Raw genomic sequence first — 22767 nt, 5'->3', positions numbered from 1 at the left:
CGTCCCCCCGTGGCTGTGGGTTGGGGGAACAGAGTGGGAGCCCCGGGAGCCATCTGTGGGAGCCCAGGTGGCCGCCGAGACGCACCATCTGCTGAGCCACCTTCGGGGACCGTGCCGGCGCTGCTGTATTTTTAGGACGTGTTTCCTTCCCTCCCACCTGCAGCCTTTCGGTTTTCTAACAAGTTGTTTCTCTTGCTTGTGGCTGCTCTGACGGAGAGCCCCAGCCCCAGAGCAGGGGGTGGGCTGGGGGTGCACCCAACTGGGGGCCACCCTGTGCACAGGGCAGGCAAGGCACAGACTGACCAACCACCAGGACACCAGCAGGCAAGGGACATGCCCACATCATCCCTACGCAAAGAGCTCAGTGCTTTGCAGGGCTGCAGCAAGGGGGATGAGCCCCTGGGGCTGCAGCATGCAGTGATCAGCTGTACGGGGCTGCAGCATGTTGTGCTGGGTTGCACCACACTGTGCAGCTCCCATCTACATGGCTATGCTGCTCCAATCATGCCACACTGCACCGTGCGCCATCCTGCATCGTGCCAGCCGTGCCATGCAGTGCCCATGCCAAGGCTGCATTTTGCCAGCCGTGCCGACGCTGTGCTGCAACTGGACAGCTGTGCCACACTGTGCTGCACCATTCTGACCGTGCTGTGCTTCACCGTCTGTGCCACGCTGCATCTCAATGGCAATGCCATGCTGTGCCATGCTGCTGCCCGTGCCGAGCTGCAGCGCGCCGTCCCCTCACCGTGAGGAAGTGAAGCCGGCACGAAGGGGAAGTTGTTGGAAAGTCAGACCGGGATGGCTGATAGGGAAGGCAGAGCTGGGCTTGGTCGCAGATGGTTCCTGTTGGGGAAGGACACGGGCGCAGCTGCCCGGCCTCCCCCCACCCGCCTCATTATCGCTGCCCGGCAGCTGTTCACCTTCCCCTTCGCCATGGGACACGGCGCTGCTGCCACTGCGGGCCCGGCAGTCACACGAGCGGCCGTGGCAGTGGGGCAGGCACCGTACGGGCAGGACGCCCCGCACTGCATCACACAGCACTGAGCCCTGCGGCACGCAGCCTGCCCAGCCTGGCTCCTGCAGTGACACAGAGCCGTGCAGGAGCGCGCTGGCTGTGCCAGGCACTGCTGGCACCGCACTGCTGCGATGCCCGGGGGCACCCCCAGGCTTGATGGGCACCCGTTTGGCAGGACCGGCCCAGGTAAGAGCCGTAAGGTGGATGAGGGGAGATGGATGAGGGGAGATGGGGGCTGAGGCTGACCCATGTGCATGTGTCGTGGTGATGGTGACTCATTCCGATGTCACCGGGCTGGGCAGGGGTGGGTATACTATGGGGTGTCCCCATGGGGGTGGTGGCAGTGAGGGGGCATTGCTGAACCCGCAGCGCTGCCAGGAGAAGGCATGAGGACCTGTTTGCTGCCAGCCCCGCAATTTACCTTTCTGTAATGAGCAATCAGCTGCAATTATGTCCCATCTGTGGAGTTTGAGCTCTCAGTTTGCCTGGTGATTTCTGTCAGTATTGGGTCAGCAGCCCACGTGCTGCTCAGGAGCACATTCCTGCACTCGTGGCTCTCCAGGTGCTCCTTGCAGCGTGGCAGCACCAGGACCGGCTGCGGGGGCTGTGGGTCACCATTTGCTGTGCTGTGCACCCCCCAGTTCCATATCTGGGCACCCAGTCCCATATCTGGGCTTCCCCCTGTGCCGGGCGCGGGAAGGAAAGCGGCTGCCGGCTGAGTCACCGGCGTTTGTCTGCCCTGAGTGAACAATGCTGGCCCTCTGCCTTGCTTCCCCTCGCTCACCCCTTTTCCTGGCTGTAGCGAGCTCTGCAGCACCGTGCACCGGGCGCAGCACCTTGCACCAGCCACAGCACCATGCATCAGGCACAGCACCATGCACTGGGCACAGCACCAGGCACTATGCGTGGAACCATGCACCAAATGCAACGCCGTGCACTGGGCACAGCGCCCTGCACTTGGAACAGAACCATGCACCAGGTGTAGCATCATGCAGTGAGAGCAGCACCACGCACCGTGCACTGGACACAGCACCGTGCACTAGGAACAGAACCATACACCATGCACAGAACCATGCACCAGCTGCAGCACCACGCACCAGGTGCAGCTTCCAATTGAGGCGCAGACCCTCCAGATGCCAAGGGCTGGGGGTGCCCCCTCTTTGGAAGCATCGGGGACCACAGGCCCAGTGTAGGGATGCTGCTACTCGCTCTGCCCTGGCACATGCTGGGTGCTGCCCGCAGAGCCCCAACGCTCAGTGCATCCCATGGCTGATAACGCAGGGCTGACCAGAAGGGTGCAGTGAGCAGAGCCGTGCAGATTGCTGCTGCCTGGCGGAGCTGCCAGTCGGAGGCTTGGCAAGAGAAATGTTTGTTTTGTTGGCCAAATATCTCAGCAAACTTCCTGATTTGCTTGCGGCCAGCCAGGCGGCGATAGGGCCGGTGGGGCCGTTGCTGCTCCTCACTGCGGTGTCGGCACACAGAGCTGTTATCTCGGATGCGCAGCGGGCAGGGAAGAGGTGGGGAAAGGAAAATGAAATACAACAGAGGTGGCACATTTTTCTCTGGTGATAAGGAGCCCTGCTTTTAGCCTGGGAACCTGGAAACGACGCAGGTGGACAGAGGCCTCTGCAATGTCCACCACTGCTGCAGCATCTGGACCTTGTAATGCAATTCAGAGCTGCTGGGTGGCTCTGCTGTGAGCCTGGGGCTGCCCGTGGTTTGGCATGGCATGGCATGGCATGGCACGGCAAGGTGCTGCTATGCTGCCCCAGAGCAGACTGCACTGGACCAACTCTTCCTATGGATTTTGCAGGGACCTGACTTGTTGGAAGCACAATGCAAACTAATTAAATCCCCATCATTAACAGGCTGCAGCAGTTTGGCAAGCAGAAGTGGGGCTGCGGTGCTGCGGCGGGACTGAGAGACGGACCTTAAGGCACAGAGAAGCTGCAAGCACGGCCCCAGCAGCTTGGAGGCTCAGTGCACACAGAGGGATGGTGAGACATCCCGGACTCGCAGTGCCTGAGCCATGCTGTGCTCTTTGGTGCGGGATGCTAAGCGGTAGGGCCCGGCTTCCACGGGAGCACTCCCAAGCAGCAACGAATTTGTCCAGCCCAGCAGCAGGGGAAGGCAAGCACAGCCAGAGCAGAGCCCCATCCCTCAGCAGCGCTGGCGGCAGCCGCTTCCTGCACAGCAGATGTCCCTGCAGCGGATGCAGCTGCGGCGGGCGATAGCCAGCAGGGCGAGCTGCCGCCTCCAGCCGCTGGCTGCCCACCAGCCCTTATCTCCCCTGTGCCACCCCTGCCCACTTAGTGCATGGGAAGAGGGGCTCCAGCCCCAACCGCTCAGGGGAGAGCACTGAGGGCTGCAGAGCAGCTCCTGCAACGTGTCCAGGGATGGATTTAGGAGCTGAGGTTAAAGCCGTCCCCCACTCCGTGCATGCATGCACTGGGGTGGTGGGGCTGTGCATTGCCCAGTGCTGGCTGCATGGTCTGCTCCGTGCTGCAGGGAGGCACTTGGTGATGCTCAGCCCCATGAGGTGTTCAGCCCCTTGGAGGCAGCAGATTGGATGGGGGGACCCAGACGGGCAGGCAGACACGCAGGGTGACACCGGAAACCTGAGGGCACAGCTCAGTGCCTTCGCCCCCAGATGAGCCCCAGCATGGGGCTTGGGGTGACTCAAGGAGTGGGGAGGGGAAGGCGTGAGGAAAGCAGCACCGAGAGCTGTTTTATAAAGCTTAGGGCTTGGGAAAGGATTTGCAGCCTGAAGAGCAATGGGCTCTCACTGTTGGGCTCGGAGATCCCAAAGCTGGGCCACGGGGAACCCTTTGCCTGGGGCAGCTCCCCAAGCCCTGTGCAGAAGGACATCCCTCCTCCATCCCCACACTGAGCCAGAAATGATGTGTTCTGGTGCCACCATCACCCATGCATGGGACCACTGGAGCACTGCTGCAGGGATGATGCTCGGTGGTGGGAGATGCCATCTCCCCAAACAAAGAGACAATGTGTGCACGCTGAGCCATCAATTAGCGGTGACACAACAGACACAAAGCCCCAGAGTCGTTATAGAAGGTTCCAGCCCCTCTGGGAACCCATGAGGGCGGTGGGGCCCATCCTGCCCAGCCCCAGATTTGCAGGGGAAGGATTCCAGTGCTGTGCTGGGGCAGATCCTGGCTATCATCCCCTTGCAGGAGCTTATCTGCAAGCTCAGCTGCTCGCCGTGCTGCTCTCCCATTGCTGCAGAGCTGGGGGGGGGGTGGCTGTGTTGTCCCCATGCACCGACCCATGGGATCCACACGTGGCCTTGGGAATGCTGGGCTGTGGGGGGGCCGTGGGGGGCACGAAGGGGTTAACCCGGGGAAGTTTGCTCCCTCTCAGCCGTGATTTAAACCAGACCGAAAGGTTCTGTCATCCATCACACTAACAGCCAGATCGTTGTGTTTTAAAGTGTCTGTAATTGCAGCGATGCTGAGAGCGGGAGGGAGATAAAGGCTGGGGAGATGCAGGTGGGGGGGGCACAGGGCTGGGAGCGCTGCCCCTAAAACTGGGTGGAGATGCTGCATCCCGGTGGGTGCTGCCACATTTGAGAGCATCCACCAACAGCACAGGCTCACCCATTACGGGTGCGGAGTTTGGGGCAAAACCCAAAGGTTTTATGCTCCAAATATTGCCTTTATCTCATGGCGACCGCATCACCGCCGCCCCTCCCCACGTGCCGGGGGGACAGCGGGTGACATCCCGCCCTGCTGAGGAGGTGGCCGTGGTCCCTCTGTCCCAGCAGCCGGAGCCACGTGCCGGCACGCCGACAGGGCATTATTAACATTCAGCCGAAGCCCTCGGAATGAAGCAGGCTGACACAAATGTTTATTTTCGCAGCGGTGAATTATGACTTCAATAGACCCAAATTACAGGGCTGTGCGTGCCGAATGGAAACACAGCGGCCTCTGGCACCCAAACGGCACCGGGTGGCACATGAACCAGGAATTGGGAAGGTGGGGGCTTTTCCCAGCAAGGGATGGGGGGGGCTGGGACAGTGCAGGGCGGGCTGTGCTCATGGGTGTCACCACGCAGGCACTTACCTGTGGGTTTTACAGCGAATCCAGCAGCTCGCAGCACATCCCCGTGGCCCGCTCCCTGCTCTCCCGCTGCAAAGAGCAGTGGTAGAAACCAGGGCATCAGTGGGGAGCACTTTAGGAATTGCTAGGTGCTCCACCATGCGTGCACCATGTGCCCGAACGCACCCACACTGCTGTATTTGCATGTGCCAGACTGGGCTGCTGCTGCTGCTGCACTGCGGGGCTGTGCTGCTCAGCCCCAGAGGTCCTGGGGAAGCCCAGTGCTGGGAGCTGCAGTGTGAGGGTGGGCAGAGGGGCAACACAAACAGGATTGCTGCGTGCAGGGTATACAGCAGCAGGAGCCTGAGGGGAGAAGGATGCTGCCCAGGCTGGCTTGAGGGGCTGGGATGTCCCGACTTGCAACTCAATGTGGCGCAGTGGGAGCTCGGCATGCAGCAGCCGTGCAGCGGTCATCTGGTGGCCGTGCAGAGGTCATTTAGTGGCCATGCAATGGACATTTAGTGGCCGTGCAATGGTTGCAGAGTGACACAGCTGTGCTGAGGCCACACCACGACCATGCAATGCCCAAGGCAGTGTCTGTGCAGCAGCTGTGCAGCTGTCCCACAGCGTCGGTGCCACGCAGCAGTGGGCAGCAGTTGTGCAGTGCTGGTGACGCTCTGCCTGGCAGCACTGCCACCATCCCCAGTGCCCGTGCTGTGGGAAGAGGCGAGGATGACTGATGCAAGAAGCATACAGGCACTGCACGCAGCAACTTGCAGAGGGAGGCAGCTGCCAAGCAGAGCGATTACGCAAAGAGGCAGGGCTTCACTCGCAGGGAAATTAGCAGGGCTTGCGTTATCCGCTGCACAAGGCAGCAACAACATTGTAGTAGGACTTGGGGAGGGAGGGACACCCTTAATGTTGCCCCCCACTGCAGACACAGGGCACACAGCAGCACCCAGTCATGCAGGAAGGCTGTGCTGAGCACTGAGGTGGGCAGAGAGCCCCATACTCTCCTTATGTGCGTGGCTGGCCCCAGGGAGCCTGGCCAAAGAGGTGTGGGGTGGTGGCACCCCATGGCCAGGCAGGAGCGGGTGTGTGGGTTGGGGGTGCACAGATGTTGTGGCTGCGTGTGTGGCAGCTCCCACTGCAACCTGCGCATCCCTGGGGCAGCGGGAGAAGGAAGCAAAGCAACCCCAACCCCAGCCCCTCGCAGCCCCCAGCCCTTGCATGCCCCTTGCCAGCCTCCAGCCGCACGCAGACATCTCCCATCGCCATGCAAACCCTCACCCCAGCCCCTTGCATCCTCCCAGAACACGTGCAGCCCCCAACCCACACCTTCCCCCTCAGCTCTGCAGAACCCTGAACCTTTTGCAGATTCCAGCTCTCTGCAGTCTGGAGGTCGAGAGGGGAAAAGGCAAGACTCCTAATCCCGGGCAACTCACCCGCCTCTATGCAAACTCCCCGGCCTCGTGCAACCCCACCGGTTCCGTGCACCCCGTGCAGCCCCCCGGCCCCGCGCACCCCTCGCACCCCTGTGCAAACCCCCGGTCCGTGCACCCCGCGCATCTCCCCGCTCCCGCGATCCCCTCCACCTTCGCGCTCCCCCCTCCGGATCCCCCCGCACCCCCCGCAGTCCCCGTTCGGGCGGCCGTGGCGGTGCCGGCGTGGGGCGCCCCCTAGCGGCGGCGGCGGCGACGCCGGCTGTAAGGCAGCGGCGCGGGCGGGCGGCGCTCACTCCGGGGCGGGCGGCGGCGGCTGCGGGCGCTGCGGGCGGCCCATCCCCGCACGGGAGCGCGGCCGCGGGACCCCGTGGCCGCTGCACGGCGCCGGGGGATGGGCCGAAGGGCAGAGCGCAGGGGGCGAAGGGGCCCGAGGATTTGAGCGGTTTCTCCGCTCCCCAACCGGCGTTCTTCCCGCCGTCCGTCCGTCCGTCCCCCCCCGCCGGGGGCAGCGCCCCGACCCCCGGGCTGGCGGCTCCCGGCGGTTCCGGGCGCGGGGGGCAGGTGCCGGGGGGAGCCGCCGCCGTCTCGGGGCCGCGCTCCGCCCGCCTCGGCCTTAACGGGGCCGCGGGGCCGCCGGGGGCCGCCGCCGGTTCTCCCCGCGGTCTCCGCCTCGGGACGTACCTCCTCGGGACGGTGAGTGCCGGGGAGCGGGGCGGGGGTCGGGGCCGCTCCCGCTGCGCGGGGCTCGGGCTGCCGTCGGTGCCGCGGAGCGCTCCGGGAGCGCGGCACTCGGGATCGCTGCCGGTCTTGGAGAAGCCCCCGGTGCGCGGAGGGACGGGAACGCCGGCGGCGCGGTGCCCGGTGCGGTTCCTCGCCCTGCGGAGCCGCCTCCGTGCGCCGCGGGGCTGCGGGGCGCACCCCCGGGGCGGGGCGCGGTGCGGGGACCGCTGCTCGGCCGGCGTCTGCGTTCCGCTCCCGTCGTTCGGCTGCGGGCAGAGCGCAGCCGTGAGCCCCGCACCGCCCCGAGCTGCGGGAGGCGTTGCTGCAAAACTCGGCGGGCGCGGAGCTCTGTGCCCCGCCGGTGGATTTGGCCTTAGGAGCTCGGGGCGCGGGGTGGCACCGGCGGACGACCGCACCGCCCCGCACCGCTCCGACCCCGCGGCCCCGCACCGCTTCTACGCGCCTTTCGCTGCAGGTTTTGGGGTATTTTTTGGGTTTTTTTTTTTCGCTCTTAGCCGAGGAAAAGAAAAAAAAAACAACTTTGCAACTTCCCTTCGGTGTCACGGAGCCGCCGCCGGTTCATTTTGTTTTCTTAATTTGGGGTCACGTGCGCCTTGACAGTGCCTTTGAATCTGAGCGATGGTTTCGTCTCCAGCTCAGAAGGAGCTCCGGAGCTCTTCCCTCCGTTGTTTTCCCTCTGTTCGGGAACAAAGAGAGAATTTTTCTTCTTTTTTTTCCCTTTTCCTCCACGTTTAACTAAAAGGAATCTCAATTCCCCGCTCCTTTGTCGAGCGACTCGAGGACCGACCGCCGCCGTGCGCGGAGATGCTGCGGAGCCGTCCGGGAATCACACGGCGGGCACGGAGCAGCAGCGGGGGGCAGCGCTGAGAGCCCCGGCAGCCGCAGCCCCGCAGTGCCGCTCGGGTGAGGATCCGCACCTCCAGAGCCCCGAGTTTGGGGGCCGCGTCGGTTTGGGCTGAGCGGAGCGCTGGGGCTGCGTTTCCCCCCGTGTGCCGGGGGAGGCGAGGGGGGCACGTTCTGTTTCGTAAATGTGCGCACAGGGAGGAGGAGGCGGAATGTTTTCCTATGGGGCTGAGCGCTGCCGTGGGGCTGGGTGCCGGTGTGCGGTGCGGTGAGGCCTCGTGTGGGTGCAGGGTTTGATTTGTTGAGGAGTTCGAGGGTGGAGGATGCAAAAATGCCCCGGTGCTGTGCTTGGCCCCGGTGCTGCGTGCGATGCGTGGGTCGGGGGCTCGGGGTTCTGGCAGCTCAGGGCAGGCTGTGCTGCGCTGTGCTGCGCTGTGCTGTGTGCACCCTTCTTGGCTTCACCGTGACAACGAGTGGTCGGCTCCACTCAGCTCAGAGCCCCACAGGGATGCCCTGGGTGCTGTAGGACCCCGGGAGGAGAGGAGCCCGTGGCACAAGTTGGGCACAGCTCCCTGCACTGATTCAGCCCCTGGCCGGACGGTGCAGCTGTGGCACAAGCGCGGTTTGAGCGGCTCAGGGCCTGATCCTGCAGGCAGCACCGGGAGCTTGGTGCAGAACTGGAGTGTCCGCAGCGCTGGGATGGAGGCTGAGCTGGCGGTGCTGCCCCTGCCCGGGTCGGGGCTTATTTTTGGATTTCCTGGTGCTTGTTTGCTGCCTCCCCTCCCAGCCCTCTTGGCCTCCCCAGGGGCAGCCCCACCTTGACGAGCCCGCAGCTTCCCTTCGGAAGATGCTGACCAATGTTTCCAGAAAGCATCCAAAGGATTTCCTGTTTATTTTGCAAAATTCTCATTAATATTTTTCTTTTTTTCCTGCCTTTATTGCATTAAATCTCGCACGAGTGAAATTGCCTTGAGATGGAGCCTGCGGTTAAAGAGAGACAAAGAGTTGGAGACGCGGCAGCCTGGAGGCTGTGGGGGTGCTTTGCTGGGCCCCCCCAGAGCCATCCCCATCCCAGTGCTTTTAGGGCCACATGTGCCACTAATAGGGACAAGGCCACCCTCGGACACTGCAGAAAAGATGGCACAGAGCGTTTTAACTGAGGCCCGATACTGTGACCCCATGGTGTGCCCAGACCCCTGGCACCGGAATATGGCCGCTGCATGGGGATGTGGCCCCATGGTGTGTCTGTGGTCACTGTATGGGGATTTGGCCCTGCAATGTGCCAATATCCACCGCACTGAGACATGGCCACGGCATGGGGATGTGGCCCCATGATGTGCCCGTACCCCCTGCACGGGGACGTGGCCCTTTGGCGTGCCCTTACCCATGGCACTGGCATATGGCCGTTGCACAGGGATGTGGTTTGCAGCCCTGGACACCTCCTGTCTGGGCAGTGCTTTGCAGAGCTCAGCCCCACACGTGCCCGTGCTGTTTGCTCGCGGTGTTTAGAGAGTCTGTTTAAATCCCAGGTGCACAGACAGCTGGGGAACGGCACGGGGTGGGGGGTGGGGGTGCCACGTGCTCCTGCAAACTGCTGGTGGTGGGGCACAGCACTGGGCAGTGGGGGCAGGTCCGTCCCGTGCTCCCCCAGCACTGGATGGGTCCGGTTCACAGCTGGAGAAGCACAGGGACACGGGATCCCGCTCGGTCCCACGCTGAGTCACGCGCTCCGGCGCTCAGTCCCGAGACGCTTTTCCAGGCAAAGGCTGAAACGCACAAAATGTTCGACTTGTAAAATATGTAGCGTGAGAAAATAGCCTTTTCTGCTCTCCTCCTCGCCGCCGCCGCTCCCCCTGCCCCATCTGCTCGCTTGGAACGCCGCCCGAAGCCCGAGGGGGGGGGGGGACCAGCGATGCAGCTGACGGCACGGGGGTCACCCGGTGATCAGCGCCGCGCCGGGGAGCGGTGCCACCCCGCATCCATCACAGGGCGCGCCGCGGCTGCGTCGGGTCCGTGGGGATGATGCACGGGGAAAGCATCCTCCTTCCTCCCTGCTTGCGTCTGCCGGCGTCTCCCCCCACTCTGGGTGCGTTGCGGGGGGGACGCGGCCGTTCCCAGGGCACGGGGGGAGGTTTGAAGCGGGGCGTCACGGGGAGGCCATGGGAAATACCCTACGAGGAACCCGGGAGGGAGCCGAAATCCCCGGAGCTGGCGAGGAGCCATTGTTTTCACCAGCCACCTTAATCCATCATTATCTGGGCATATTTCGGATCCTTGCCAAGAGCAAGGTGGGAAGGGGGGGCTGCGAGCATGCTTTCCCTATTCCCCTGCCATCCTTTTTGCTGCCTGTGTGTAATTAACAGAGTAATTAAAAACAGGATGAGTTAATTGGTATTCATTTATGTGGCAGATGTTTTTAATTGAGATACGAAACAATTTACCTGTTTACATAAACAATAGCAAATGAAGGCTTGTAAAACAGAGAGGGCTTTTTCTGATGGGGTTGGGGTTTTTTTCCTATTTTTTTTTTTTTAAGGAAAATCAGAATGTCCTCCTTCCCTCCTTCCCTCTCTCATTGCGCTGGCTGGGAGCTGTGGTTGGGTTGGATTGGTTTGGGTTTCAAGGAGAAGTGCCCAGGGATTGTGGGCACCTCGTGGTGCTGGTCTGGTGCAGCCAGGCTGGGGGCTGCCCTGGGGACACCTCACTTTCAATCTGTCAGCCCAGAGCAGTTCATCCCCACCCTGCCACTGTTCTAGGATCCCATTGCCTCTCTGCAAAACCCTTTTTGGATGTGGGATAGCTCTTTGGTCAGCAGCATCCTTCCAGCACCGTGATGCTCTGTGTCCTCACCGGTGTCACCCCGTGGTCACGGTGTCCCCAGGCTGGGACTTCTCTCCATGCTTGGGCTGTGTTCTAGAGCTGATGGCGGCACTGGGGAAGGTTTGGCTTGGTGAGCATCCCTGCGAGTATCTCCATGAGCATCCTAATGGGCACAGCCATGAGCATTCCCATGGACATTCCTACGAGCATCCCTACGGGCATCCCAACAAGCATCCCCATAGCCTCGGTCGCGTGACCCCAGCTGCTCCCTGAGCTGCTCCCCAGGATGAGTTACTCAGCACCCCCATGACCATTTTCTGTACCAGGAAGGCAGCAGGGTGGCTGTGCCCCCACGTCCCCACGTGCGTTCCCCCGACCCCTGCCCACTCACACACGTGGAGCTGCCGCCGGCTCAGCGCTGCCCTAACGCGCTCCAGATGGAGCAGCTCCGGCCCTCGCAGTCCTATCTGGGAGTTGTTCTTGGCCCCCGTGGCACCAGCAGCTGAGCAGCAGGAATGCTTTCCTTTGTTTGGGAGGCAGCCTGGCTTCGGGAGACGTCGCCTCCAGCATCTGGATTTCATTTGTGGCCATTTGGAGAGCATGAAAGATGCTGTTCTTTTAATTCCCTTTTAACCCCTTCATTGCCGACAGCTCTCTGGACCGGCTCCGTGCCGGGGGATGCAGAGGGGGTGCAACCACCCCGTGTGCTGCGCAGCCCCTGTGGGTACGGCCCTGCTGTCCTTGTCCCCAGCTGCCCCATTGAGCAGAGGGACAGCTGCATCGCATGATGCTTGCAGTGGTGGCACAGCCATCACCCAGTGGGGACCGTGCCCAGCCCAGCGTGCTGGGGGTTAAACCCTGCGGTGTGACAAATGGGGTTTGGGGGCACGGGGGTCCGGCATCCCATTCCCAGGAGGGAGGCAGGGCGGGGTGCGGCGGCGGAGAAAAGACTAATCCTTTTATTTTTATATTATTACTTATTCATCTGGGCTGCGCTGAGCCTAATGGAAACCAGATGTAGGAAAACAGACGCAGCCCCAAGCGGCTGGGACAAATTACCCCAAAGGAAAAAAAAAAAAAAAAAAAAAAAAAAGAAAAGAAAGAAAAAAGAATAATAAAATGGGGAAAAAAATTCCAGCAGAGGTTGAGCAGTGCTGGGGAAGCGCTGCCATGTTTGGGGGCAGAGTGCGAGCACCGCCTGGTGACCCCTGGGAGGGGCAGAGGGACACGTGGCAGACTGCGGGATGCTGTCACTTGGGGGGGCACTGGGGGGCAAAGGTTGGGGTGTGCAGAGGGAGAGGCAGTGTCCCGCCGTGGCCCGTGGGGACAGTGCCACCCAGCATTGCTTTGGGCGTTTCTGGGCTCCAGTGCTGAGAAATGCCACATTTTGGGGCCGTCTCTTGCTCCCGTGCTCACGCGGTGGTGTTTGGACTGCGAACACAGCAGGAAAAATTTATGGCTTGGAGAGGAGGGGGAAGAAAAGGAAAGAAATCACACGCCCAGATGCAGCGGTTCCGCGGGTGTTTGTTCAGCTTGGTGGAAACTCTCCTCCTGGTGGGGAGTGTGGAACAGCCGTGTTGGCGCCGCGATTCTTCGGCGTGGGGATAGGGCTGGATGGGGACAGGGCTGGATGGGGACAGGGCTGGATGGACACCCCGTGCCAGACGGGTGTTGCTGGGCTCGGTGCCGTCTCCGGTGTCCCTGAGCCCCTCATCTCACCCCCTTTGCCCTCGGGGCTGGGTGCTGCTCTGCTGCCAGATGCACCACGCGTCCCTGCATCATCCCACAGCACGCGAGGTGCCGCGCCCCATGCTTTGGGGCCCGGAGACATCCCAGAAAGGCCCGTGGTCCCCGTTGTGCCGTTCCCACCCAGGTGCCGCTCACCACCCGCCCTGTCCCCGCAGACCCCGCCGCACCACGGGCCGCCACCATGCCCGACTCGCCGGCCGACGTCAAGACGCAGCCCAGGTCCACGCCGCCCAACATGCCGCCGCCGCCGCCCGCCGTCACGCAGGGAGCCACGCGTCACCCCTCCTTCACACCCAGCACCAGTGAGTATGGGCATGGGCATGGGCATGGGGATGGGGATGGGTGGCAAAGTTGGGCTTGCACCGTCTTGGGGGTGTGCGGCGTCCTCGTGCCATCCGTGTGCCAGAGTAGGGGTTGAGGCCGCGTGCGCTCTGCCCATTCCCAGAGAGATGCTTGGGGATGGGGATGTCCAGGTCTCTCTCCTGCCATGTGGTCACCAAATAGGAGCGGCACGGCGCAGAACTGCCGCAGGGTGCTGGGACAGTGTCACGGCCCCATACGGTGGGGGTCCTCCTGCCTGTCTGGGTCACAGCGTGCTGTGCTGCCATCAGGGTCTCTGTAGCTGGGGGGAGCTCCGGCCCACCAGTGCTCCACCGTGTGCCTGCGGGGCTCACATTCAGGTTGGTCCCAACACCGACGGTGCAGCCCTGGGATACGGATGGGCAGCTCAGGTGGGCAGGGGATGAAGCAGTCCCTGCCACCAGGGCTGCTGTGGCTTGCTGAGGTCTCTCACTAAGCACATGCGTGCCTGTATCTCCTTCTTGCATAGAAACCCCATCAGGGATGAAACAGCCCCAAAATGACACCCCAACCCCAGCCCTGCTCCCAACCAGATGTCCTCTAATTAGAAATCGGATTGTGCCCGTCTGTGCTCTGATGGGTTTTGCTTTTTAATCCCAGCCCTTCCGCAGGGGCCGGCTGTGGGCATCTCCATCCCATTGGTATGGGCGCCCTGCCACCGCCCCAGCCCTGCCTTGGGGCAGCATTTTGACTTGTTCTCACCCTCACGGAAGTTTTGCCAGGGACCCAGTGGGGCAGTGGAGCACCCGCTGAGCTCCAATGGGACGCACGGAGCTGTGCCCGTGGTGCTGTGCACAAACCAGGCCCCCCCCGGGCTGAGAGCTGTCCCTCTGCTCTCTCATCACAGCGTGTTTTATTTTGCTTGCAGATCGAGACGCTGTCCCTCCGACGTTTCTTCCTCGCGGCCGTTTTCATGGTTGCTTGAAATGGTCGATGGTCTGTCTCTGTAAGTAAAGTGAAGCACACGCTCTCATGAGAGACCTGAGATGCAGCACTACCCCCAGCCCCTCTCCTTGCCCCCGTCCCAAAGATGCACGCCCCATCCCCATGCCGACCAAGGGACACGTGTGGCAGCTAACTTAGGAACGCACCTGTCACGGGAATAAAAGCAGTTGTGGCCACAGGGTTATTTTAGGCCCCTCTTTAGTGTGGCACCGCAAGGTCAGTGCATGCGAGGGGTATGGCCGTGCTGCCCGGCGCTGCGGGATGTGAGCAGGGCACTGGGTGCTGCCCCCAACCCGGTGCTCTGTGCCCCAAAGGGACCCCAGCCCGTGGTACCCACAGGATGCTCAGGGCTCCCATCCCTGACCTCTCCTCTCCTCTCCTCTCCTCCTCTCCTCTCCTCTCCTCCTCTCCTCTCCTCTCCTCTCCTCTCCTCTCCTCTCCTCTCCTCTCCTCTCCTCTCCTCTCCTCCCTCTCCTCTCCTCTCCTCTCCTCTCCTCTCCTCTCCTCTCCTCTCCTCTCCTCTCCTCTCCTCTCGCAGTGATGAACGGCAGCAGCCACTCGCCCACCGCCATCAACGGGGCCCCGTCCACCCCCAATGGGTTCAGCAACGGGCCGGCCACCTCCTCCAGCGCCTCGCTGTCCACCCACCAGCTCCCACCAGCCTGTGGAGCCCGGCAGCTCAGCAAACTCAAGCGGTTCCTCACCACCCTGCAGCAGTTCGGCAACGACATCTCGCCTGAGATTGGGGAGCGGGTGCGCACCCTCGTCCTGGGGCTCGTGGTACGTGCGTGGGGAGCAGCGGGGGCTGCCCCGTCCCTGTGTCTGTCTGGGATGGAGATGGTGGGTGGAGATGATGCTCAATCTTTAGCGTTAGGTTAGATGGTAGGAGACACGGGCTGAAAGGAGAGGTTGTGGGTGCCCCATGCTTGGAAGTGCCCAAGGCCAGCTTGGATGGGACTTTGGGCATCCTGATCTGGTGCGTGCAACTGCATCCATGGCAGGGAGCTGGAACTGGATGGGCTCTAAAGTCCCATCCAACCCAACCCAACCCATTTTATCATTCTATGGGTCTGTGATCTTCCAACCCAACTGTTATGGCTGTGTGATCTTCTTGGTCTCTTCCAACCCAACTCAACACATTCTATTATTCTGTGGTTCTATGGTCTTTAAGGTCCTTCCAACTTTACCCTTTCCATGGCTCTATGATCTTTAAGGACCCTTCCAGCCTACCATTCCATGGCTCTATGATCTTTAAGGACCCTTGCCATTCAAACCAACCCATTCTATGGTTCTGTGATTCTACGGTATGGTCAAATGGCAAGAAGGAGCTCCTTGGTGCTGCAGTGCCTTAAGTTCTGGATAAATGGAGGCACCTCACAGGTTCTGCAGGGCAGAGGGTTCCCCTGGAGCAGCACGGGGGGCACAGGGCTGGGGCTGAGTGGCTGCTGTCCCCACAGAACTCCACGCTGACCATTGAGGAGTTCCATGCCAAGCTGCAGGAGGCCACCAACTTCCCACTGCGGCCCTTTGTCATCCCCTTCCTGAAGGTGGGTGCCCCGTGTGTCCCTCCCATGGGTTTGTCCACAGTAACGTGTGGGGTGAGGACCGTCTGCAAACCATTCGCAATTCATTAAAAAATCCCCTTTTGGGACGTTTTCTTTCATTATTTTGTTTTTCCGCTGCCGGGAGATTCGCCCATCGCTGCCATTCCTGGCAGATATTCTGGCCCTATAAGCTGGGAAATGCTGAACCCATGCCCCTTCCCCACTTGTGTGTCCTTTGCTGCCCCACAGGGAGCTGCATGGGGCTGGCTGGGGGGGACAGCAGAGCATCCCCAAGGCCGGCACCCTTCTCCCAGCTGCTCCCACCCTGGGCTCCAGCTGCTTCCCATTACCCTAAGTGCAAGCAGCCGGGCGCGGCGTGCTTCCCAGACTCTGTATTTTTTGGTTGGTTGGTTGTTTTTTTTCTGGGATTGTTCCCCCAGCCAGGGAAAAGGGCGGTGTGCCTCTCTGCCTCGCACTAACGTGTCGGACAGATGGGGGTTTGGCTGCAGATCAGCTGCCTGAAGAGAAAAGCAGAGCTGGCAGCCGGAGCACCTGGCTTACATGTGTTCCTGCTGCTCCTCCGCCGCTGCTCTGAGAGCTATGAGGATGGGGGTGGCTGCTTTTGGGGCGGCTTTTGGGGCACCATGATGGGGTCTGGACTCTTGCTCCCCACCCTCTCCCTCCAGGCCAATCTGCCCCTGCTGCAGCGTGAGCTGCTGCACTGTGCCCGCATGGCCAAGCAGAGCCCGGCGCAGTACCTGGCACAGCACGAGCAGCTGCTGCTGGATGCCAACGCCTCCTCACCCATCGACTCCTCTGAGCTGCTCCTGGAGGTCAGCGAGAGTGGCAAGAGGAGGACACCAGACAGGTGAGGATGTGGTTTAGTAGGGATGTATCCGTATCGCCCCAATGGGTGGCACACGGTCAGAGATGCCAAAAGGGTTCACGGTTCTGGATGAGGTGGTCTGGGATAGGGTGTGTGGTTTGGGATGGAGGTGCGTGGATTGGGGTCTGGTGCTCAGCGTCCAGAGTGAGGTTGCAGGATTTACATATGCTGCATGGTCCAGAATGTGAGTGTGGGATCTGAGAGGTGGAGCAGAGTCCAGGGTGGAGATGTGCAGTCGGGGATGGGATGCGCGTCCAGGATGTGGTGCGCAGTCTGAGATGAGGATGTGCAGTCCGGAATGTGGGATGTGTTCTGGGATGTGATGCATGATCCAGGACACAGCGCACAGTCTGCAGTGGGGTGCATGGCCTGAGAAGGGGTGTGTGGTTTGCAGGCCAGGATGGTGGGGGGAACAAGCCCAGCGTGGGGTGGCATGCAGTCAGGGGTGCGAAATGGGTACCCGTGTGCAGGGCTGTGCACAGATGCTTGGAGACCCCACGGGGACCCCATGGGAACCAACATCCTCTCCCCCCTCACCCTCCAGGACCAAAGAGAACGGTTTGGACCGCGACCCCCTGCACCCCGAGCACCTCAGCAAGCGGCCGTGCACCATGAGCCCGGCGCAGCGCTACAGCCCCAGCAACGGGCTGAGCCACCCCCCCAACGGGCTGCCCCACCCCCCCGGCCCCCCGCCCCAGCACTACCGCCTGGAGGACATGGCCATGGCACACCACTACCGCGACGCCTACCGCCACGCCGACCCCCGCGAGCGCCCACGGCCAGGTGAGCTCAGCTCCCTGCTTTGGGTGGATTGGCACAGTGCGGGGCTGGGGGGGACGCAGAGCTGACTCCCCCACCTCATGCTTGCTTTGCAGCGGTGCACGGGGCGCGCCAGGAGGAGGTGATCGACCACCGGCTCACCGACAGGGAGTGGGCAGAGGAGTGGAAGCACCTCAACAACGTACGTAAAGCCCCCTGCCTGCCCCCAGCTCCCACCGTGTCCCCCCTATGGCGTTTTTCCCCGAGCATCTTTTGCTCCCGTGGCCCAAATCCCACCCCTGCACCCAGCATGGCGGCCTCCCAGCCCTGCTGTTCCCCCTCTGCAGCTGCTAAACTGCATCATGGACATGGTGGAGAAGACACGGCGGTCGCTGACGGTGCTGCGGCGGTGCCAGGAGGCCGACCGTGAGGAGCTCAACCACTGGATCCGCCGCTACAGCGACGCCGAGGACATGAAGAAAGGCAGCCCCCCCTCCGCCCGCCCCCACAACAGCTCCTCCAGCTCCGAGGCACCCCAGTTAGGTATTGGCCTGGGGGGCTGCACCCTCTCCGGGATGCTCGTGCCGTTCCCCCAGCACCAGGTTGGGACGGAGGGGTGGCTGCTGCTAACGTGTCCCCTCCTGATGTTGCTCCTTTGTAGATGCGCACCGGGATTTTGCACCGCGGCCGCTCTCAGGGTACATGCCTGAGGAGATCTGGAGGAAGGCTGGTGAGTGTGGTCCCTCTGCATCCCCTCCTCATAGCCACGGGGCTGGAGGGAGCCGGGGTCCCCCAAGTGCCCACTCACCCTGCCATGCTGCCCACCTCCCTTCCAGAAGAAGCCGTGAATGAGGTGAAGCGGCAGGCCATGTCCGAGCTGCAGAAAGCTGTGTCGGATGCTGAGCGCAAAGCCCACGAGCTGATCACCACTGAACGCGCCAAGATGGAGCGGGCGCTGGCTGAGGCCAAGCGGCAGGCATCCGAGGATGCCCTCACAGTCATCAACCAGCAGGAGGACTCCAGTGAGGTGGGACAGGAGGCGATGTGGGATCCACATCTGTGCGTGCCAATGGCACCCCGGGGTGGTGGCAGCAGTGCTGTCAGGATGGGAAGAAAAGGGGATTTTGGGAGAAGGGGGCACGGTCCGAGGTTGGGTGTGTGATCCTATATGACCGTGGGCAGTGCAGGATGGGGGTGCAAAGCTGGGGATGGGATGCAGAATCCAGGATAGGATGTGTGGTCTGGGATGGAATGAATGGTCCAGAATGAATGCATGATGCAGAGTGGGGGTGCACAGGAATGGGATGGGAGTCCAGGAATGGGATGATGCGTGGTCCAGGATCAGGGAGCACAGTTGGATGGGTGTGTGGTCCGGGATGGGGTGCTCAGTCTGAGGTGAGGATGCATGGTCAAGAGTGGGGGTGCATGATCCAGGGTGGGCTGTATGTCTGGGATGAGGGCCCGCAGTCTGGTGGAGCATTCATAGTCCAGAAAGGGGTGTATGGCTTGGGATGTGGTGCGTGATGCAGGACCAGGGAACAGACTGCAGGATGGAGTGCATGAGCTGAGATGGGGAGCGTGGTCCAAGACCATGGGAATACAGTCAGGGATGGGGTATGTGGTCCAGGATGGATTGTGCAGTCAGAGACGAGGTTGCACAGTCCAGAATGGGGATGCACGCTCTGGGATGGGGTGTGTGGTGCAGGAATAGGGTTTGTGGTCCAGGATGAGGTGTGTGGCACAGGACTGGGTGCACAGTTCGGAAGGAGGTTGCATGAATTGGGGTGTGGGGCACGGTCCAGAACAGAGATGCGCAGTCTGCGTTGGGGTACATGGTCCAGGAACACAGTCACGGTGCAGGACCAGGGAGCACAGCCCGGGATGGGAGCGCAGTCTGGGCTGGGTTGGCCACCTCCCGTCCCCCAGCGCTGAGTTGTGCCACCGCTGTCCCCTCAGAGCTGCTGGAACTGCGGGCGCAAAGCGAGCGAGACCTGCAGCGGCTGCAACACCGCCCGCTACTGCGGCTCCTTCTGCCAGCACAAGGATTGGGAGAAGCACCACCACGTCTGCGGGCAGACTCTGCAGGGGCTGCCGGCCCCCTCCGCCCCCGCAGCCGTGGGGCAGCCCGAGGCGGTGCCCCCCATGGCCAGCAGCCCCAGCGATGGTGGCTCGGCGGGCGCATCTCGTGCCGGCACGCCGGGCACCCCGGCCCCACTGGAGAGTGCATCGCGCTGAGCGCGGACTGACGCCCATCGCAGCGCTCTGTCCCGCACTGGGTGACCTCCGAACCGACCTCGAGCTCTCAGATAATCCTCACGGATCCTCAAACTGGGCTTTACATGGAGTTAAGGCAAATATCCATCGTTCTCTGTTCTCTCTTCGGTCTTTGTTTTTTGGCTTTTTTTTTGTTGTTGGTTTTTTTTTTTTTTTTTTGGTGGTTTGTTTTTTTTTTTTCCCCCTGTCCTTTGGGCGATTGCTGTTCCTTGCTACCTGGTGGTTTTTGGCATTTTTTTATATCAATTTTTCTTTTTTTCCTCGTTTCTGGATGAGGAGCTCACTCACAGGAAGAGGAAGAAGATTTCTTTCTTCATCTTCATCTCTTTTTTTTTTTTTCTTCTTTTTTTTTTGTAAAAAAAATAAAGAAAATAAAAACAAACACGTCAGACTCTTTGGCTTTAAGTAAGAAATTGTAAAAAAAAAAAAAAAAAGAAAAAAAAGAAAAAAAAAAAGGAAAATCCCAAAAAGCAGACACCGCCGAGCCCAATGGAAGCTCACCTGTAACTACCTTGCTAGCTAGCCAAGAACAGACCAGACCCACCTCTGCTCCAAAGGAAATCCAAAAACCAGACAGATCCAAACGTCTCTCCACTGCCAAAGTTCGTTTCGTTCCGTTGCTGCCCGCTCTGACGCTGCCCCGTCCTCACAGCTCCGCTCACGGAAGGACGGACGGACGCACCGGGGGTTGGAAAAGTTTCTATTACCATAAAGCAAAAAAAATTTTTTTTTTTTTAAGAAAACAACAAAACAAAAAGCAAAAAAAAAAAAAAATACAACCCGACAACAGAAGGACGCAGCGCTCCCCACGTGGCACTGGGGTGTGAGCGGGGACGCGGTGCAGCCCTACCTCTGCCCAACGCCGGAGATGGGAATGGCGCAAGGGATGGACCCGTACGTGCCCAATCTGCTCCCTACATTGGATATTTTGGGGTTTAATGCAACGATTTCCAGGAGGGAAGGAGAAAAAGAAAGAAAGCAGCACCTCCCCCAGGAGGCGGACAAAGACGTGTGGGTGATTTTGTATATCTCGCAGCATTGTACAAAGCGCAGAGGACGGAGTGCAATACAGAAAGTGCGCGGCTCCGGGAGGAGGGACCCAGTGCTGCACCTTCACAGGAATGTAAATAGCGACTGCACAGGTCCAAAAAGCATCGTGACGATGGTGATGGTGATGAGAAGAGACATTTGCCAAATAAAGGATGATGATCCACACGGGAGGATGTGGCGTGTAGGAGCTTAGGCTGAACCGCGAAGCAGAAGTCATGTGCTCGATAGGAGCTTTAGTTTTCTGGATTTGCAAAAACCCATCCCGTGTGTTTTCTGTAGGCAGGGGAGGAGGAGGGGGTCAGGCTGCTCTGGTTGTGGTGCTGAGGGGCTGCCCTGGCCGTGCCATGGCGTGCCATGCCCTAACATGATGCGCCATGGTGTGCCGTGCCGTGCCATGGTGTGCCACTGTATGCCGTGGTATCCCATGCCGTGGTGTGTCATGTGCTATGGTGTGCCGTGCTGTGCCGTGGTGTGCCATGCCATTATGTGCCATGCCAGGCCACGGTGTGCCATAATATGCCGCATCATGCTGTGGTGTGCTGTGCCGTGGTGTGCCAAGCCATGCCATTGTGCGCCGTGCTGCAGGTGCCATGCTGTGCCATGCTGTGCCATGCTGTGCCGTGCCGTGCCATGGTGCCCCATGCCATACCGTGCCACAGCATGTGCCATCTCCCACCCCCAGCCCCACTGCCAGTCTGTGTGCACCCCAAGATCCCGTGCCGGGGGCTGCGCCGGGGGCCCCTCGCGTGACTGTTCACTTTATTTATGGTGTGACATATGTAATATTGTCTATTTTTCTTACGTTTCCTGAGAAGAGGTAATATATAAGAGTCTTGTGGGTGCCCCCACTGGGGCCGCCTGCTCCCTGGGTGTCCGTCCCCCCCCCGACCCCGTGTGCCCCCTCCCCACCCTGCGCCGGGGCTCTGCCTCTCTACCTCCGCCTCGCCGGGAAACAGCAGACGGGAGCACTTACACAGAGTCTGCTCTCGTTTCCACTCCTTTCTGTTTTGCTTTTCTTTTTTTTTAATTATCATTTTTAATTATTTTTTTTCCTGTGTTTTTTTTTTTTCTTCTAATTTTGTTTTTGTTATTTTTTTAAACAATAAAAATACCCTAACGAACCTTGCATCGAAACCAAAAGCCGAGGGAGGGAGGGAGGGGAGGAGGGAGGGGAGGGGATGGGCGGTGCGGACGTCCAAACCAGAATGACAGCTTTAAAGTGTGATATTTCCCAAATATAACAATGCTGGGAGGACGGCGGCCGCGGGGGTGGTGGAGCAGCTTCTGTAGGGTTCTGTTCCAAACAGGTGCTGGGATGTGCATGGGGACAGGGAAGCATGCCCCATGCGATGCCTTGGTTGTGTCCTTTGGTGGCTTTGTGGCACCCAGGAGGTGGCAGATGGCTGTGCCATGTGGTCCTGGTGCAACTGCCCGGCCTGGGGACATGCAGGGTGCTGCTTGGGGATGCGGGGTGCCCTGTGCCAGCTCACATCCGTGCAGCTACCTGTTCCCATTTTGGGCATCCCCGTGTCGTGGCTGTAGTGAGGGTCATGGCATGGGGACATCCCACCCGAAGTCCCTGACCCCACGGGATGGCAGAGCTGTGCTTTGGGGTGCAGGAGGGGGCACAGCAATGCCTCATCCCAGCCCCCAGCACTGCACCGGGGCCGTGCACCCCCCACCCAAAAACCCACGTGAAACCAAAGTGCCGCCTCCCAGCAATGCTTCCAGGACCCAAACCTCCCGGGGCAGCCCCCAGCGGTGCCACCACCACCCCTAGCTCATATCCTCAGAGCATCCCCTGCTCCTCACCTGGCTTTGGGGATGGGGCATCATCCACAGCAGCTCTCCTCGGGGACCCCTCTGATGCCAGCCAAAGGCACAGCACCGGGAGGGTGGTGTCGTGCTGCTGTCCCCCCCGCCCCAGCAGTTCTGCACCAGCCACGGGGATGGGGACAGCGGGGGCGCCCAGGGCTGGGGGCTGAGGGCAGAGCTCTGGTAGTGGTTTTGGGGCCAGCACAGAGAGATGACTTGGTAGGACTTTCCTTCGGCATGCTGTCCCTCCCCCCACCTCGTGCTGTTCCCCGCTTTCTCTTCGTGTACTGTATGTTCGATCTGTGAAAGATGTAAACTTTATGATTCAGGTTCTGTCTGTTCTTATCTCTGTATCTGTGTAATAAAAGATGATTTAATATCAACCCGAGGTCTCCGCAGCCTGGGTGTGTGTCGGGTGCCCTGCACCCTCTGCCCCCAGTCTGGGGGGGTCGGGAAATTCCCGTGA

The 22767-nt window shown here is 60.8% G+C and overlaps 1 protein-coding gene across 5 annotated transcripts; it reads left to right on the top strand.

The window, feature by feature from the left end:
- Positions 1–802: 802 nt before the first annotated feature.
- Positions 803–22684, top strand: CBFA2T3 (CBFA2/RUNX1 partner transcriptional co-repressor 3). 5 transcript variants are annotated; one of them, XM_085234798.1, is made up of 13 exons: positions 7078–7208; positions 7999–8159; positions 12824–12970; positions 13897–13974; positions 14512–14753; positions 15431–15520; positions 16204–16385; positions 16948–17186; positions 17279–17364; positions 17510–17705; positions 17824–17892; positions 17999–18189; positions 19119–22684. In XM_085234798.1, exons 3-13 carry the CDS (start codon positions 12850–12852, stop codon positions 19395–19397), a joined length of 1773 nt encoding a protein of 590 aa, XP_085090924.1. In that variant the 5' UTR covers positions 7078–7208; positions 7999–8159; positions 12824–12849; the 3' UTR covers positions 19398–22684. The 5 variants fall into 5 exon arrangements, with proteins under 5 accessions (XP_085090921.1, XP_085090922.1, XP_085090920.1 ...); XM_085234795.1 differs by lacking the exons at positions 7078–7208; positions 7999–8159 and adding an exon at positions 803–1201 and having other exon boundaries at positions 18002–18189; XM_085234794.1 differs by lacking the exons at positions 7078–7208; positions 7999–8159 and adding an exon at positions 809–1201.
- Positions 22685–22767: the final 83 nt, after the last annotated feature.

The sequence above is a fragment of the Meleagris gallopavo genome, chromosome 13 (genome assembly GCF_905368555.1).
Source record: "Meleagris gallopavo chromosome 13, MGAL_WU_HG_1.1, whole genome shotgun sequence".
In the NCBI taxonomy this organism is placed as follows: Eukaryota; Metazoa; Chordata; class Aves; order Galliformes; family Phasianidae; genus Meleagris; species Meleagris gallopavo.
Note: the sequence above shows the minus strand (reverse complement) of the source record. Positions and strands in the feature narration are given on the sequence as shown.

Bases quoted from the DNA above. Each gene is read 5' to 3' on its own strand.
- CBFA2T3 (XM_085234794.1), top strand. From the start codon at position 1,147: ATGCCCGGGGGCACCCCCAGGCTTGATGGGCACCCGTTTGGCAGGACC. The intron at 17,187-17,278 runs GTGAGCTCAGCT...CTTGCTTTGCAG, and splicing joins CCGCGAGCGCCCACGGCCAG to CGGTGCACGGGGCGCGCCAG. The intron at 17,706-17,823 runs GTATTGGCCTGG...GCTCCTTTGTAG, and splicing joins CTCCGAGGCACCCCAGTTAG to ATGCGCACCGGGATTTTGCA.